The following is a 19,383-nucleotide window of genomic DNA, read 5'->3' on the forward strand; positions in this document are numbered from 1 at the left end:
CTACTGAGACACCCCTCAAATCTGGAGACCCCCTGTAAGAATAGTATAAATATTTTCTGAGAACATTTTAAAGAGGAAACCCCACTGAAATGAAATGGCACAATGTCACTAACCCTTTTGTCTTCATATTAAACAATAACATATTCACCTTAAAACAACTAACAGTGCTCTTCCATAAAATATTATGTTCTCGTTGCTGATGTTTTTCTATTCATGTTGGCATGTTCATGTTTTTCCACGCTTTTCCAGAGACCCGTCAGAACTCTGTAAGGCCCACTAGGTGTTCTAGCTCCCCTGGTTGAGAACCATTGTTCCACAGCCTCCTGTCCCATCCTCAGTTGAGGGAGAGCGACATTGTTTGAAACTCCACAACAAAGACCTGGAAGACTTTGAACAGGCATGGTTACACCCTGCCTTAGAAAAGCATAAATGAGTTTCATGAGGGAGGAAAAGGGACCATAATCACTGCAAGTCTGTAGAAGATTTAGACTTTAACTCTACGTGACCTGCTTGTAAAATACACCGTTTTTAGTAGTAGGACTCAAGGAGAGGATTTACAGTGTGTCACGGAGTCTCTCATATGATATTCTTTCCATGAGTTCAGTGTGTGTGTAAATGTGTATAAATGTGTGACGTGTGTAAATGTGTGTAAATGTGTGAGCATGTTTATGTCTATTTGCTTTGCGTCTGTGACATAGTGTTCCGTGAACCTTGTGGACTCTGCTCCAGGATTCCTATGATTGGGTCCTACCTCTCTCATGGACACTCACGTTTTTTTAGGGGACGACCTGAATGTCGACATGATCAAAGAGTTCACATGAGTGGTGGCCTGCGGGTTACTGATTACTGTAGAATGGATGTTAGAGTTTCAGCCAATCAACATCCAGGATCCAAACTACCTGGGCTATAATGCCTCTTTAAGATAAAGGTTTGCTCTTCAACCAAAGTCCTGTCAGTGAAATCCTCTGCCGCTCTAACACATCTCTCCATCTCTTCGTGGGACCTCTGCTGCTGCACTGATAAAAACTGGTATTTTTTTTATTAATATACTGTTCCTTGTGCTGGATAGTGTGTGTTGTACATAGTATGTTGACTGATTTGATTGGTAATTGGTAATAATGACTAGAGCAACAGGAGCAGAAAATGATTATGTAATGCTTAACCTGCGTAGCTGCACTGACATTTGTGTACCTAAAGAGAATGTGATTCTACCGGAAGGTTTTTATAGTCACAGTAGTCAACCCCAGATCTCGCCGTCTGTCTGCCTGTAGGTCCGCTGGATCACTCTACATTTACCTGTGTCAACTGCGGAGGTCATCATGAGTGTTGAAAACAAGGCACCCCGGGAGCCTTGCTGCTCCAAACTGAAGGTCAGTGTTTTAACTCATCTTCAGGGTATTCTGGGTAGTAAGGACGTATGCCTCCTAGTAGATGATGAAGAGAAACAGTCAAATTAGATGTACTTGGGAAAGAAACATTTGGAACTTAATAGTGGTCCACACAGAACTTGCAAGGAGAACTTAACTGATGTCTCTTGAAAATTACATATCCCGGAAAGAAAAAAATAAATGTTAAATAAGATGAAATAAGCCTGATTGAAGTACTGTCCAGACAGGCAGAAACTAGGGAATAGTGCCATTCTCTCATGGAAGCCTTATGTTCCACATAAGAATGAAGACAACTAAGTAAGTAAATCAAGTATTGAGAGGCCGCCTGTGTCGTGTAAAAATCTTTCCAGCATGAAATAGTTCCCAGTTCAATAATTGCATGTGCGTCTCTTTATGCGGATGGCTGAGCTCATGCGGATGTTTCTCTCTCACCCTTCCTTGCCCTTGATTTAGCTATCTAACTAACAAATATATGCACTGTCAATCAAAAACTTTGTGCCAAAAAAACATCTTCTCACATCAACCATTAGCACTTTGGTGCTCGAGTCCGGGTATTTATATGATGATCTCATGCCTCCAGAAGCTTCTGATTGGTCAGTGTCAATACTCCTTGTCACCATTGATTGGCAGATGTGTGAAGCATATGCGCTTGCCCACAGAATAGTTTTCAGAGTTCGAGGGAAGGTATGAGAGGGAGGCATCCTCACGAGCTCAGTCATCCACATAAAGAGATACGCGTGCAATTATTGAACTGGCAACATTTTCACACTGTGAGAAATTTTACAGCATGACGTCACAATCAGAACAAGATCAGAATGATTGTGAACTATTTCACGCTGGGAAGATTTTTACATGACAGCCTGGCTGTTATATTTGCTGCTGTTGACTATGGCAAATGGGATTACAGTGATTGTGTAAACGTATTCCATGGATAGCCTCTGACCCAGACCTTTACCGACAGCTCTTTAATAGTTTATTCTCTGTACAGCTCAGGTTCAGTCTTTTAGAAAAAAACACCAACGGCAGATTGACTAACAAAAGAGCAAACAAACGCTTAACTATATCTGGACTGAAGGGGAGAGGGGCCAAATAGGCAAAAAGGTGATGAAGCAGGAGGGGGGGGAGCGGAGGGGGCAGACCTGTAAAATGACAAAGCAGTTTTTCAACCTAAATATTTGGTTGAAACACAGTGTTTGTATTTATTCAGCCATACATACTGTACACACACACACACTTATAGATCTATTTTATTTAACATTTAACATTTATTTAATAGATAAATTATAGATGCGTACATAAGTTATTCCCTAGAACTGACTGTTATGATGGCCAATAACCTGTTACTTTGTCTGTTATGAATCCATAACTGAAGCGATATCAGCACATGGCTGGTTGACAACACCTTTTCCAAATGGGTCAGGGTCTTGTTGTCTGGGTATTATTTGTTGCTTTAGGATTGTCTTGAACTACAGTAGATGTCCTGTCTTATTAACAATCAACTGAATGTAGGACAGTGGAAGTGGTGTCAAATCATCCATACTCATGTTTTCCTGACCCTTCAATGTTGTTTTGTTGTGCTCTGGGTAGATTTAGGATGTCAGTTTACCCTTCCCAAACCCCAACATTAACTATAATCTGGGAAACACAAATCTGGCTTCAGATCAACATCTAGACTCTAGGGACATTGCCTTCATCGAACACTGCTTTGTGTTTATTTTCATAGCTGTTCCTGGTTTCCCTGTCCTTTGTGTACTTTGCAAAAGCCTTCGGGGGAAGCTACATGAAGAGCTCTATCACCCAGATAGAGAGACGCTTCGACATCCCCAGCTCACTCATAGGAGTCATCGATGGCAGCTTTGAAATTGGTAGGCCTAAATCCTAATGTCCTAAGTACTTAGTCCTAAGGTCTTGTTTTCCCAGGGCCCGAAATCAATAGATGATGTTTATTGTTCTACAAGAGAACATCAATCACTGGCCCTATATACGTGTCCTGAACATCTGAAAGTGTGTAAGCAGTACAGTTAAAGGGCTCCACCTAACCATACCATGTTTCTTTTTTTGTGTGGTCTTGCTGCACAACCAAAATTCCTCTGGGACAAATACGTTTGAAAGTTAAAGCCCTGTAATGGGCTAGGTGGAATTTTCACCATTTTGCTCACAATCCTTTAAGAAACACATTCCAAGAAGTATTGGGGTTGATTTGATTCGGAACAGTAAAAGCCTGTGCTCTGTGAGGTTTTGCCTTCTAACTTTAGCTCCATAAACATTACTCATTGGCTATATCATGGTTCTGTTCTCTCTCCTACCAGGTAACCTGCTGGTGATAGCATTTGTGAGTTACTTTGGGGCGAAGCTCCACAGGCCCAGACTGATAGGGATTGGCTGTCTCATCATGGCTGCTGGGGCCTTCCTCACTGCTCTGCCACACTTCTTCCAGGGACAGTAAGTCTACCTCTTATTTGGTTTATTGACTATCTCTAGACTGTTTATATTTGTGCATAGTACATACATGTAAGTTAACATAAGGCGTGACAATAAAGAATTGAAAGAAAATCTTAACACTTCGAAAGAAGTGCTACAAAAAACAACAAAGGAAATGTTTGGGTATGAAGAAGGGACATGCGGCTTCTCAAAACCACTGTATCACTTTATAGAGGAAATATACATTTCATTTCTTTCCCATGCAGGTATGTATATGAAACAACCCTGTCACATATACCTGAGGAAAACACTACAGAAAGTATTCTGCCTTGTCTGGCCAACACCAGTCATCTGGTCATAAATGATCAGGATACAGCTGCGAGTAAAGCAGGTAACAAGTCAATCACCATCACTGCAGCATCAGAGTCTGGCTGCATCTGGGAACATAGTTCAATATATTATTCCTATGAATTTTAGTCTACATACAGTATTAGCGCCAAACCAGATGAGGCTAGTGGGAGGAGCTATATGAGGACGGGCTCAATGGAATACATGGAATGGAATTAATGGAATGGTATCAAACATATGGAAACCACGACTCCGTTCCATTTATTCCATTCCAGCCATGACAATGAGCCCATTGTTCTATAGTTCCTCCCACTAGCCTCCACTGCGCCAATCTCAGATAAATGGTGTGTCACAGGTTAAAAGTGCCAGAGGTGTCACTACAGACCCGGGTTTGATTCCAGGCTGTGTCACAACTGGCCGTGACCAGGAGTCCCATAGGGCGGCGCACAATTTGGCCCAGCGTCGTCCGAGTTAGGGGAGGGTTTGGACGGGTTGGGCTTTACATGGCTCATTACACTGTTGGGGCGGGCCGGACTTTGGTCGTCAGTCGAACAGTGTTTCCCCCGACACATTGGTGCAGCTGGCTGCCGGGTTGGGCGAGTGTTAAGATGCGTGGTTTGGCGGGTAATGTTTTGGAGAACGCATGACTCAACCTTCGCCTCTCCCGAGCCCGTTGGGGAGTTGCAGCGATGAGACAAGATCGCAATTGGATATCACGAAAATGGAGAGAAAAGTTTAAAAAATATAAAAAATTGCCACAAGTTATTTTTTTATGAAGCAGCACTGTGTATTCAAGACCATTTTGCCCTTAAGGACAAGAAAGTTGATCCTAATTGTATACCTTTTTTTCTGAATACTGGTCCTAGGAAACCAAAATTATGTACTTTTTTGTTTTTGTACTAGCCCTAACACACCTGATTTAAAGCAAAGGATTGATGAGTGGATTAGTTGAATCAAGTGTCTTATTGCTAGGGCAAAAACAAAAATATGCACACCTTTGAGTCCCCAGGATTAAGAAACCGTGTTTTGTGTTCCCACAGCGTGTGAGAAGGAGGCAGGCTCTTCCTTGTGGATCTATGTATTCCTGGGTAACATGCTGCGTGGGATTGGAGAGACGCCTGTCATGCCTTTAGGAGTGTCCTATCTGGACGACTACGCCAGAAAGGAGAACACTGCCATCTACCTTGGTTAGTAAAACACTTTTCAGGTGTACCATATCAACATTGGATAGTAAACCTCTTTTTATACCATACTGCGTCTCTTCAACCTCTTCCATACCACATCGCTCCCGGTTGAAGTTTCCCCTAGACGTAGGTCTAGGATCAGCTTCCCCTCCTCAATCCTAAACTTAACCATTAGTGGGGAAAAGAAAACTGACCCAAGATCAGCATCTTGGGGCAACTTCACCCAGCACCTACCACTTGTATTGTGTAAACCTTGGTTAGAAACAATCTATTCAGGCATTCCATATCAAAATCTGCCGTCCTACAAATACCGGTAGCTGACTTAAATGTATCAGCTACAGCAAACCATATGGTAAACGAATATGGCCGAACTAACTTCAGTTAAATCTATTGTCTTTGCTGTTGATTGCTGCTTGAACTGTATCTGATCAACTCTCTCTGTCTCCTCTGCCTCAGCGTGTTTACAGACTGTTGGCATCCTGGGGCCTGTATTTGGCTTCATGTTTGGCTCCTTTTGTGCCAAAATCTATGTGGACATTGGCTCTGTGGATTTAGGTAACCGACCCTTGAATTAACAAATCCTACTTTTTATGTAAGTTAGGACGTATTTATATGTGCACATCAATATTGTATTTATGGCGGAATATGTGTTACTAATAATCATGTTGCATTTGCCTCGTTTATTAGTTACTAATATTAGTTACTAGTTATTAGTTACTTACTTGTTAATCCATCTATTTGGGTTGAATCTGAAGTTGATTAACTTCTATGATGTTGCTAAATCGTGTCAGAGGGTAGTTGTTTGTGTGGTTTGTTTGCAGAACGGTTTGGTCATCTCGAGTTTATTGGTTGGGACTTGTTGGGTGCTGAAGGTCATTTCTAAACATAGAGACATTTAAATCTGTTTGCATTAAGAGAAGAATTATCCTATCTACCTAGAACAGTATATTTTTATCCACACAGCAAATTGGGCAGTGTTAACTTTGGTTGATTTCTCAATATAACATTTCTAATGTTAATTCAGGAGTTAAATGAACTCTGTAAGAGTTAAATTAACACTCAGTGGTGTAAAATAACCCCAGTGTTGATGTTAATAACCAGTGTTGAACCAAAACCACACCCATCATTATCATATTTCCTAGCATGCTCTATTACAGGGTGATTTTTTAGAATTGTTTGTTGCAATTTCTATATTTTTTAAATGTACATTGATTGATTAATTAACTTTATGCAATGTAAATATAAATAACATACATTGTTCTAAACTAATCCAATCTGTTACTTGGACTTATTTCACCCGTTACTGAAATGGTTGTTCAAGTTTAGATGCTTTAGGTACTGTCATATCTTTGCTTTCCCAACCCTGGCAATCATGCTGAATGCAGGTTGCGAGTAAATAACAATTCCAAATGTTGGATATTCTCATTCTGGCTGGATTCCAAGAGGAATTACACATGACTTTGCAAGCCAGCATAATGTGACTTGCAGACCTGAAGTGGCCTGTAAAACCATGAGTTTCAGGCCACTGCATTAGGGTAAAACTAGGCCTTATGAAATACAGAGTATCCAAAATATTATTTCATACTGTTCTTTCCATGATATAGACTGACCAGGTGAACGCTACGATCCCACATTGATGGCACTTGTTAAATGCACTTCAATCAGTGTAAAAGAAGAGTAGGAGACAGGTTAAATAATGATTTTTAAGCCTTGAGACAATTGAGACATGGATTGTGTATTTGTGCCATTCAGAGGGTGAATGGGCAAGACAAAAGATGTAAGTGCCTTTGAACAGGGTATGGTAGTAGGTGCCAGGCGCACCAGTTTGTGTCAAGAACAGCAATGCTGTTGTGTTTTTCACGCTCAACAGTTTCCCGTGTGTATCAATAATGGCCCACCACCCAAAGGACATCCAGCCAACTTGACACAATTGTGGGAAGCATTGGAGTCAACATGGGCCAGCAGTTCTCAATATTAGGAAGGTGTTCTTAATGTTTTGTGCACTCATTATTGTAGTGTCTTAAAGAATTTGATTTTAACGAAAGCATATTCACTTTGGATCTCACTTGGTGATGGTGACAAGACTGAAAATCAATGAACAACCATGTCTCTGTCACTAACATACACAGTCGTGGGTGGTAACTACTCGAAAAGCACACTGGAAAATATGCAAACGGGACTTTACACTAAGCAAAGTGTTAATTTAACACTGAAAAGTGTGGACCCGTATAGACACTGGAACAGTGTTAAATGTAAGAATCAGTGTTTATTCAACTGGAGAATTTGCTGTGTAGTAATGATGGTCCTTAGAGAGCTAAGATTACCAGGGATTTCTATAGAGCTAATTGAGCCATGTAGCTGATTCTCCACATTTTGAGCATTACTTGATAACATTGATATTGATATTATTGCTATTTCAGATTATAATGGAATATGAATTCAGCAGCCCAGAATTCAGCAGTTAGTTAGTTATTTTAAGGCAATGTCTGATCAATTGACCATGTTACCCTCATATTCACTCACATCTGTATCTCTCTCCTACCCACAGAGAGCATCTCCATCAACCACAAGGACTCTCGCTGGGTGGGGGCCTGGTGGTTAGGCTTCCTGGTATCTGGCTTACTGATGCTCCTGGCTGGGATTCCATTTTGGTTCCTCCCCAATACTATGGCTAAGCAGTGCAAGAGCCCCAGCAAAAAGAAACAGAAGGAGGACATACAGGCGAAGAGTTCCTCTGACACCTCAGAGGTGGACCAGGAGCAGGGCAGTTTCCTACCAGAGGACAATACTGAGGAGGATGCACCACAGCCTGTCACCATGGCTGCCATGGCTAAAGGTATTGTGGGATTGATTCCATTTATACATTCCTAGTCCCTTCACCTAGCTTCAGAGAGGGTGGGATAGGTGTTGGAAAAAGTCATGGCTCCACCTTGCCCAAAGTTGTGTTTCTGCTAACTAACCTTCAGCTGTCCAATACTTTCAAATCTATGATCCCAGAGTTGTTAGGTGCTGGGGAAAGAGGCTAGTGACTAATGGAACTGAGGCGGCAGAATTCTTGCATTGTCTTCAATCATTGATGGACATTACAGCTTAGACAAACCTGATCCAGAGTCTGACCACTGACCCTTAACAGACCCCTAACCCCTGACCCCATTTAAGCACTAATTTATGTGAGACATAGGACCAAGCGTTGCTCAAGACTGACAACTTAGTGACAGTACAGACTCTGACTACAGCCAAATGATTACAAATGCCACATTCCATTGACCACATTTCATTATATGGTGGATACTGTACCTTATCTATGCCATTATACTAGAGTGATCAATGTATTGTTGAACATTTGATTTCCCTGCCTCCAACTATTTTGATGTTACTGAATATTACAATATGCCTTTCTGAATTGTGTTATTTCTTGTTATTTCCAGATTTTGCGCCGTCCCTGAAAAGGCTGTTCAGCAACAAAGTCTACCTGCTGATCATCCTGACGTCCGTGGTGGCGTTCAATGGCTTCATAGGGATGATCACCTTCAAACCCAAGTTCATGGAGCAGGTCTACGGGCAGTCTCCCTCCAAGGCAATCTTCTTGATAGGTAGGCTACAGTACAAGAGGCACACACACAGACACTTTCTCTCGCCTTCACTCAGAAGAAAGCCGAAGCCGTGCTGCCATTGAAAGAACATGTGACTGAGATAAACATGACTAAAAGTGGGTGCATGTGTGGGCGGCAACTTTAAACTGAAAGAGCACTCTGTACCGTTATTAGATAGTACAGTGGCTAACCTGATTACTCACCACCACTTGTCAACGAGTATCTAGCTCATATTGTACATGACTGTCATGCAACACTTTTCCCACACAGCTTGTACTCTCAGCAGTAACCGTGCATTTAAAATAGTCTACTATGCATTAGTTTTACACATGCTAAACATTATAAATCATGCTGATACACATGTTTCCATCTATGCTCAACTACTTTCCTGACAGTCTTTACAAATCTTTCAATTTAGCCTGTTTTATGTTTTAAAATGTGATGCATGGCAAATGATTTGACCGCTTTTGGGAAAGAAAGTACTACAAACTTGACCTGTCTGTCTCTGTCCAGGTTCGATGAACCTGCCTGCGGTGGCAGTTGGGGTCATCGTGGGAGGCTTGGTGATGAAGCGGTTCAAACTGAGCGTTCTGGGAGCAGCCCGACTCTCCATCATGTCCTCCTTCCTCTCCTTCTGCCTCCTGCTCGTCCAGTACTTCCTACAGTGTGACAACTCAGAGGTGGCTGGCCTCACCATGACCTATCAAGGGTAAGTAGTGTAGTTCATGCAATATACAGTGCTGTCAGAAGGTATCCACACCCCTTGACTTTTTCCAAATTGTGTTAGGTTACAGCCTGATTTTAAAATTGATTACATTGAGATTGTGTGTCTCTGGCCTACACACAATACCTCATAATGTCAAAGTGGAATTATGTTTTTCAAATTTTTTACAAATTACTTAAGAATGAAAAGATGTCTTGAATCATTAAGTATGCAACACCTTTGTTATGGCAAGCCTAAATATGTTCAGGTGTACAAATTTGCTTAACAAGTCATAAAAAGTTGCATAGACTTACTCTGTCTGCAATAATAGTGTACCCCACACATACAATTAATTATCTGTAAGGTCTCTCAGTCAAGCAGTGAATTTCAAAAACAGATTCAACCACAAAGACCAGGGAGGTTTTTCCAATGCCTCGCAAAGGGCACCTATTGGTAGATGTGTAAAAATAAAAAAACACACATTCAATATCTCTTTTGAGCTTGGTGAAGTTATTCATTACTCTTTGGATGCTGTATCAATACACCCGGTCACTACAATTATACAGGCGTCCTTCCTAACTCAGTTGCCGGAAAGGAAGGAAACCGCTTAGGGATTTCACCATGAGGCCAATGGTGACATTAAAACAGTTACAGAATTGACTGGCTGTGGTAGGAGAAAACTTAGGATGGATCAACAGCATTGTAGTTACTCGACAATACTAACCTAATTCACAGAGTGAAAAGAAGGAAGCTTGTACAGAATAAAAATGTTGCAACAAGGCACTAAAGTAATACTGCAAAAAATGTGGCAAAGCAATACATTTTTTGTCGTGAATAACAAACATTATTATATTTGGGGACAAATCCAATAAAACACATTACGCAAGGACAAACCTAAAACATAAGGCCAAATCTACACTGTAGTTGCTTACCAATAAGACAGTGAATGTTCCTGAGTGGCAAGACACGGAAACGGTTGTTTAGCAATGATCAACAATCAATTTGAAAGAGTTAAGAATTTTGAAAAGAATAAATGGGCAAATGTTGTACAATCCAGGTGTGGAAAGCTCTTTGAGACTTGGCCAGAAAGACTCACAGCTGTAATCGCTGCCAAAGAGGCTTCTACAAAGTATTCATTCAGGGGTGTGAATACTTATGTAAATTAGATATTTCTGTATTTAATTTTCAATACATTTTCAAAAATGCCTACCAATGCCTACCTTCGTCATAATGGTGTATTGTGTGTAAAAAGTATATATAAACTCAACAAAAAGAAGAAACGTCCTTTTTTCAGGACCCTGTCTTTCAAAGATAATTCATAAAAATCCGAATAACTTCACAGATCTTCATTGTAAAGGGTTTAAACACTGTTTCCCATGCTTGTTCAATGAATCATAAACAATTAATGAACATGCACCTGTGGAACGGTCGTTAAGACACTAACAGCTTACAGACAATTAAGGTCACAGTGACACTAAATAGGCTTTTCTACTGATTCTGAAAAACACCAAAAGAAAGATTCCCAGGGTCCCTGCTCATCTGCGTGAACGTGCCTTAGGCATGCTGCAAGAAGGCATGAGGACTGTAGATGTGGCCAGGGTAATAAATGTCAATGTCCTGTGGCAGACCAGGGGGTTTGGTCAAGACGTTTACCCAGAACAGACACGGACAGAGCAGGATTAGCTCAGTTTCAAGGGTGTTTATTTAAATAATAGTTCAAAAAAGAAAAGGATAGGTCTCCCCCATGAGACCCTCTCCGGGATACCTTCTTCAGGGCTCCGGGTCTGGCTGTATCCTGTTTGGCACTCAAACTCAAATTCCCTCGTTTCCGCTCGGGCACCGTCTCCAACTACACGGAAGTCACCTTACTTCCCCCAGTCCCCTTGTGTGCTGCCCTTCTGGCAGCTTTATGGGCCTTGCACAGCTGGTGAACAATCCGCCCTTGTTTACTCACCAGCTGCCAAACAGCCCCAATTAGTCATGGCTGGGGAGCCCGTCGAGACCTGGCACGTCCAGCAGATGGAGCCATCGCCTCGTGATGTATACTCCATCTGCTAACAGGCCTCGACGAGTCTCCCCCTGGTGGCTGACCTGCTGTATGCCACAATCCGTACTGTGAGACGCCTAAGACAGCGGTACAGGGAGACAGGACAGACAGCGGATTGCCCTCGCAGTGGCAGACCACGTGTACCAACACCTGCACAGGATCGGTACATCTGAACATCACACCTGCGGGACAGGTACAGGATGGCAACAACAACTGCCGAGTTACACCAGGAACGCACAATCCCTCCATCAGTGCTCAGACTGTCCGCAATAGGCTGAAACAGTCTGGACTGAGGGCTTGTAGGCCTGTAAGGCAGGTCCTCACCACCGTCGTTGGACAAGACAGGACTGGCAAAAAGTGCTCTTCACTGACGAGTCGTGGTTTTGTCTCACCAGGAGTGATGGCCGGATTCGCGTTTATCGTCGAAGGAATGAGCGTTACACCGAGACCTGTACTCTGGAGCGGGATTGATTTGGAGGTGGCGGGGCCATACTGCTCGTTCTGTGTGTGATTTCCTGCAAGACAGGAATATCAGTGTTCTGCCATGGCCAGCGAAGAGCCCGGATCTCAATCCCATTGAGCAAGTCTGGGACCTGTTGTATCAGAGGGTAAAGGCTAGGGCCATTCTCCCCAGAAATGTCCGGGAACTTGCAGGTGCCTTGGTGGAAGAGTGGGGTAACATCTCACAGCAAGAACTGGCAAATCTGGTGCAATCCATGAGGAGGTGATGCACTGCAGTACTTAATGCAGCTGGTGGCCACACCAGATACTGACTGTTACTTTTGACCCCCCCCTTTTGTTCAGGGACACATTATTCCATTTCTGCTAGTCACATGTCTGTGGAACTTGTTCAGTTTGTGTCTCAGTTGTTGAATCTTTTTATGTTCATACAAATATTTACACGTTAAGTTTGCTGAAAATTAACACAGTTGACAGTGAGAGGACTTTTCTTTTTTTGCTGAGTTCATATTATTCCATTTTGAATTCAGGCTGTAACACAACAAAATGCAGAAAAAGTCAAGGGAATACTTTATGAAAGCACTGTAAAGGTTAGGGTTAGGGTAAGTTCCTCTCCTGCCTCCTGCTCATCCAATACTTCCTACAGTGTGACAACCCAAGAAGTGGGTTACCAAGGGTAAATACTGTAGTTCATATTGCGTAAATAGAGTAAATTAATTTGTAGAAATGTAAATAGCTGGACACTTAGCGTTTATACAGTGGTTCTAAGAGAAGGCATGAAGCACAGTGTGAGTGTGCTTCATCAAATATTATATTTGGATTGCTACACAATCAGATTTTGCTTGTCTATTACTGTTGCTACTGATTTAGATAATATAAGATAACAAAATACAAACTTTGATCTTTGTCTTTGTGGTCATTATCGTTGCACGGCACTGCCTTGTAAAACAATAAACACAGTACATTGTCACACTTTTGACTCATAGCCACATTGTTACCTTTATCCCCCAGTGCTACAGAGGTGTCTTACCAGCAGGAGAGCTTGCTGTCTCAGTGTAACATGGGCTGCTCCTGTTCCCTGAAACACTGGGACCCTGTGTGTGCCAGAAATGGCATCACCTACGCCTCCCCCTGTCTTGCTGGCTGCCAGACCTCCACGGGCGTTGGCAAGGAGATGGTAAGACATCTCATGACTAAATGTCTAAATGTGTTCTGAGTTACTCTCAACTCCTCCTGCCTTGTTTATTAACACATACATCTCTCTGTTGTTACAGAAGTCTCTGTTTCCATAGGGACAACATATGAGTGTAGAACTCCAGTGAACACTTCGGAATGTTATATACTATACCACACAATCCGTTGCGTTAGTACTGGGCTGGAGCCAAAACCTGCGCACCTTGTGGGTCAAACCCATAACCAACTTTGATGAATTTAAAGTCACTGTTTCTCCTTCTGTTTTTCCATCTTCCTGTGTTCCACAGGAGTTCCATAACTGCACATGTATGCAGGAGCTGAATGTGGGGCTGATGGCTCCACCAACCAACATGTCCGCCATCTTGGGCCAGTGCCCCAGGAAGAGTGATTGTGACAGGATGTTTAAGTTCTACATGGCTGTCTCTGTCCTGGGGGCCTTCGTCTCTGCCTGCGGGGGCACATCTGGATATATCGTCCTGCTCAGGTAAGACAAGACAATAGGATGGATGGAACTGCCCAGTGGTGGAAACAGTACCCAATTGTCATATTTGAGTAGAAGTAAAGATACCTTAATTAAAATGGCTCAAGTTAAAGTGAAAGTCACCCAGTAAAATACTTCTTGAGTAAAAGTCTAAAAGTATTTGGTTTGAAATATACTTAAGTATTGAAAGCACATGTAATTGCAAAATTATACTTAAGTATCAAAAGTCAAAATAATTTCAAATTCCTTATATTAAGCAAACATTCCAACACTCAGACATGATTCTGAGTGTCTACCAGATCAGAGGCAGTAGGGCTAACCAGGGATGTGTTCTTGTTAAGTGTGTGAATTGGACCATTTTCCAGTCTTAAGTATTCAACATGTCAGGGAAAATGTATGGAGTAAAAAGTACATTATATTCATTAGGGATGTAATGAAGTAAAAGTTGTCAAAAATATAAATAGTAAAGTACAGATACCCCCCAAAACTACTTAAGTAGTACTTTTTAACTTTACACAACTGAAACTGCCCACTTGTGATTGGAATCGCTTTTGTATTGTTCTTGTTTGCAAACTTTGTTTACCCTCAATGTGTTGCTTTTGTTTTGTTTCAGATCTATACACCCCGATTTAAAATCACTGGCTCTTGGGATGCATACATTGATAGGCAGAACTCTGGGTAAGTAAGATACATTTTTTGAGGGTATGAACAATCTTAGAACCTTGTGGAACATTCTCAAAATGTTCTATTTTCTTTCAATGTCTTTGGTTGAGGAACTTGAGAGAGAAAAACACTTCAGTAACTTATGTGTGTGCTTGCAGGTGGAATCCCTCCCCCTATCTACTTTGGAGCTTTGATTGACAGGACGTGTCTGAAGTGGGGATTAAAGCGATGTGGGGGTCAAGGAGCATGCAGACTCTACGACTCACATGCATTCAGGTACAGTCAACTGAACTCAACTGATAAATGGATGGATGGACTTTATTATAACTTCTTATGGCTGAAATCCCGTTAACGGGATGATATGACAACAGCCAGTGAAAGTGCAGGGCGCCAAATTCAAACAACAGAAATCTCAGAATTAAAATGCCTCAAACATACATGTATCTTATACCATTTTAAAGGTAATCTTGTTGTTAATCCCACCAAAGTGTCCGATTTCAAATAGGCTTTTCAGCGAAAGCACCACAAACGATTATGTTAGGTCACCATCAACTCACAGAAAAATTCTGCCATTTTTCCAGCCAAAGAGAGGAGTCACAAAAAGCACAAATAGAGATCAAATTAATCACTAACCTTTGATGATCTTCATCAGATGACACTCATAGGACTTCATGTTACACAATACATTGGTCTTGTTCGATTAAGTTCATATTTATATCCAAAAACCTCAGTTTACATTGGCGCCATGTTCAGAAATGCCTCCAAAATATCCGGAGAAATTGCAGAGAGCCACGTCAAATAACAGAAATACTCATCATAAACTTTGAAAGATTCATGTTTTACATATAATTAAAGATACACTTGTTCTTAATGCAACCGCTGTGTCAGATTTCAAAAAGCTTTACGGCAAAACACAATATTCAATCATCTGAAAACAGTGTTCAGCCACAAAAGCAAGCCATACAGTTACGCGCCAAATTGTGCAGTCAACAAAACTCATAAAAAGCATTATAAATCTTCACTTACCCTTGCTGATCTTCGTCGGAATGCACTCCCAGGACTCCCACTTCCAAAATAAATGTTTGTTTTGTTCGGTAATGTCCATCATTTATGTCCAAATAGCTATTTTTGTAGCGTGTTTGGTAAACAAATCCAACGTCAGGAAGCGCGTTCACTAAAAGCWGACRAAATGTCCAAAAGTTCCGTAACAGTCAGTAGAAACATGTCAAACGATGTATTGAATCAATCTTTAGAATGTTTTTAACATAAATCTTGAATAACGTTCCAACCGGAGAATTACATTGACTTCAGATGAGCGATGGAACAGAGCTCCCTCTCATGTGAACGTGCATGGTCAAAACATGGTCAGGTCATGGCAGACCTGACTAATTCCCCTCTCATTCGCCCCCCCTTCACAGTAGAGGCATCAGACAAGGTTCTACAGACTGTTGACATCTAGTGGAAGCTGTAGGAAGTGCAAACTCATCCATATCTCGCTGTGATTTCAATAGGATCTTGGTTGAAAATCGACCAGCCTCAGAATTACCACTTCCTGTTTGGATTTTTTTCTTAGGTTTTTGCCTGCCATATGAGTTCCGATATACTCACAGACATAATTCAAACAGTCTTAGAAACTTCAGAGTGTTTTCTATCCAATACTAATAATAACATGCATATATTAGCAACTATGACTGAGGAGCAGGCCGTTTACTCTGGGCACCTCTCTGCACCTTTCATCCAAGCTCCTCAATACTGCCCCTGCAGCCATAAGAAGATAACCTCTGTCCCTTCTCTACCCCATAGAATAACGTTCCTGGGTCTGGTCTATTGTCTATACGGCATGGCCAACCTGCTGTGGTGGGTGCTGTACCTGCAACTGTCCAAGCGGCAGAAGAAGAGCCAGGCCAAGGCTACCGCCCTGGAGGCCAATGGGAACAACAATCCCAATGGACATGCCATGGTCAGCATCTTTAAGAACAATGAGGACCTGGACAGGGACAGTGAGAGCACCATCTGAGATACCAAAGAGATTTCCAAAACAAATGGTTTTTGATCCTGTATTGTGCCATGCCCATGATCCACCTGAAGTGTTTTGGGGTATTTGGTGACTTGTCAAATGAACAAGTCCATTTTTTGCCACAACTCGGTACAGTCTTAAGCCAAGACCCAGTACATTGGTAGGAATTGGTCGCTATTTGTGAAACTGTTTTTGCTGCTAGATCTCATCGACCAAAGCCCTGATATATTTACCATCCTCTCAATGTTATTAATGCAGTATTCAAAATATGAGATCCCAATGAAGTATTCCTCCCATATGAGTTATTATGAATAGTTTGCCAACCACAGTCCGCACCTATTACGTGTCTCTATCTCTCCCTTTCCCATCCGAAGGACCCTTGTACATACTATAAACAAAAAACCTCTTACAAGTTCTTTCGAAACTTGATTTCTGGCCTATTTCGATTTCTCTCTTGTTATATACAGTGCCTTGCAAAAGTATTCAGACCCATTGTATTTCTTCACATTTTATTGTGTTACATTTTAATCCACTTTGTATGTAAAAACATTTGTGGGGTCAACAATCTACACAAAAAATGTGAAGCAACGTGACAACAAGGGGATGCAAAAATGTCAGCATAATACTTTCTACTTTTACATCTTGAAACACAGCTTGTGTTTTCGAAATGATGAACATTGAGATATTGAAGACATGATAGATCAGACGCATAGTATATTAAAACCTCTCTGGGATAGGTGGGACGCTTGCGTCCCACTTGGCCAATAGCCAGGGAAAATGTAGAGCGCCAAATTCAAAAAAATTATATAAAATCAAACTTTCATTAAATCACACATGTAAGATACCAAATTAAAGCTACACTCGTTGTGAATCCAGCCAACATGTCAGATTTCAAAAAGGCTTTTCGGCGAAAGCATAAGATGCTATTATCTGATGATAGCACAACAGTAAACAAAGAGAGAGTAGCATATTTCAACCCTGCAAGCGCAACACAAAACGCAGAAATAAAATATAAATCATGCCTTACCTTTGACGAGCTTCTTTTGTTGGCACTCCAATATGTCCCATAAACATCACAAATGGTCCTTTTGTTCGATTAATTCCGTCCATATATATCCAAAATGTCCATTTATTTGGCGCGTTTGATCCAGAAAAAAACAGCTTCCAATTTGCGCAACGTCACTACAAAATATCTCAAAAGTTAACGGTAAACTTTGCCTAAAAATTTCAAACTACTTTTGTAATACAACTTTAGGTATTTTTAAACGTTAATAATCGATCAAATTGAAGACGGGTCTATCTGTTTTCAATACAGGAGGACAACAAACTAACGCTACTTTTCTAGTCTTGCGCAWCTCTCAAACAGTACACATAACGTTACACTGATTCCAGATGGCCRTACTTCTTCATTGCACAAAGGAATAACCTCAACCWATTTCCAAAGACTGGTGACATCCAGTGGAAGCGGTAGGAACTGCAAACAGGTTGATTAGAAATCTAGTATCCCAATGAAAACTCATTGAACAGACAGTGACCTAAAAAAATAAAAAATCTGAATGGTTAGTCCTCGGGGTTTTGCCTGCTACATAAGTCCAAATCTACTAATAATATGCATATCTTATATTCTGGGGATGAGTAGAAGGAAGTTGAAATTGGGCACGCTATTTATCCAAAAGTGAAAATGCTGCCCCCTATCCTAGAGAAGTTAAGGAGTGAGATCTGTAGAAAGACAGAGTGGCTGTGGAATGTGCTGGGAGGAGATCAAAGGATTGCTACAGGGGAGGCAGATGGACATCTGTGGACTAGGCGAAGGAGGGGTTGAGGTCAGGAGGTCAGGTCAGATCCCACGAAGGGAGTAATAAGAGTTTAGTATCCTGTTACCCTCTTCCTGTGGAACCATAAGGTGTAAGGATTGGAGAGAAGGAGTGTCTTATGTGGGATATATATACCTGTGATGGTGAGAAATGTTTGGCTGTCTGAATTACAGCTGTAAAGACCCTTTTTTAATATATATATTATTTCCCCATTATTTAACCAGGTAAGCTAGTTGAGAACAAGTTCTCATTTACAACTGCGACCTGGCCAAGATAAAGCAAAGCAGTGCGACACAAACAACAACACAGAGTTACACATGGAATAAACAAGCGTACAGTCAATAACACAATAGAAAAAAAAGTCTATATACAATGTGTGCAAATGGCGTGATGAGGTAAGGCAATAAATAGGCCATAGTAGCAAAGTAATTGGGCAGAATTAAACTTGGTTAAGCTTCTCTAGTGTCTGTGAGTTGTTTACTCTGAAAAATAAGAACCTAACAACACAAGACAACATGTGAAAACACAATCTCATGAAATAAATGGGACAACATAGGAGAGGAACATTTCAACATGTGATATCATAGTTACAGTAAAATGCAGGTGTTAATGTTAAAGGACAGAATGTTGCTGTATGCTGATTACTTGGGATTCAACTTCTGGGTTACTACCTACCTGAAGTTGCTGCTGTGCCACCAGGTCTGTGGAGATACTGTAGATTGGCACAAATACATTTCTGCACTTTGTCTAAAGTATTCTGACTTAAATTATTGTAAAACCTTGTACTCTGACCACAATTTGGAATCTGCCTTAAATGTAATTTCAACTCATAACCTTTTGGTCGCTAGCAGCCTGAAATGTCCTGCTACACTGCAGCTGCACCAAAAGATCTTTGAGCATGAAAGAGATAATGCCACAGCCTTATTGGCAACCATGCTAAAAGCTGCCCAGAATCAAGTAAATAACTGTCCAATTATCACCACCAACATAAAACTAGCAATATTCAAGGACACTTGAAGTATAAAATAACTTGCGACATCTTGGTTGGGAGTGCATCAATGTTTCTGCAGT

The 19,383-nt window shown here is 41.3% G+C and overlaps 1 protein-coding gene across 2 annotated transcripts; it reads left to right on the forward strand.

Annotated features, from left to right (window-relative positions):
- The first annotated feature begins 661 nt into the window (after positions 1–661).
- On the forward strand, positions 662–19,058 carry LOC111951263 (solute carrier organic anion transporter family member 1C1). Of its 2 annotated transcripts, XM_023969304.2 has the most exons (15): positions 664–1,029; positions 1,272–1,370; positions 3,112–3,253; positions 3,698–3,830; positions 4,076–4,200; positions 5,198–5,344; positions 5,798–5,896; positions 7,890–8,177; positions 8,770–8,934; positions 9,448–9,643; positions 13,155–13,320; positions 13,625–13,821; positions 14,432–14,496; positions 14,640–14,757; positions 16,285–19,058. In XM_023969304.2, exons 2-15 carry the CDS (start codon positions 1,320–1,322, stop codon positions 16,496–16,498), a joined length of 2,106 nt encoding a protein of 701 aa, XP_023825072.1. In that variant the 5' UTR covers positions 664–1,029; positions 1,272–1,319; the 3' UTR covers positions 16,499–19,058. The 2 variants fall into 2 exon arrangements, with proteins under 2 accessions (XP_023825073.1, XP_023825072.1); XM_023969305.2 differs by lacking the exon at positions 5,798–5,896 and having other exon boundaries at positions 662–1,029.
- The last annotated feature ends 325 nt before the right edge of the window (positions 19,059–19,383 follow it).

Source organism: Salvelinus sp. IW2-2015, linkage group LG24 (genome assembly GCF_002910315.2).
Source record: "Salvelinus sp. IW2-2015 linkage group LG24, ASM291031v2, whole genome shotgun sequence".
Lineage (NCBI taxonomy): Eukaryota > Metazoa > Chordata > Actinopteri > Salmoniformes > Salmonidae > Salvelinus > Salvelinus sp. IW2-2015.

Bases quoted from the DNA above. Each gene is read 5' to 3' on its own strand.
- LOC111951263 (XM_023969304.2), top strand. From the start codon at position 1,320: ATGAGTGTTGAAAACAAGGCACCCCGGGAGCCTTGCTGCTCCAAACTG. The intron at 8,178-8,769 runs GTATTGTGGGAT...TGTTATTTCCAG, and splicing joins CATGGCTGCCATGGCTAAAG to ATTTTGCGCCGTCCCTGAAA. The intron at 14,497-14,639 runs GTAAGTAAGATA...GTGTGCTTGCAG, and splicing joins ATTGATAGGCAGAACTCTGG to GTGGAATCCCTCCCCCTATC.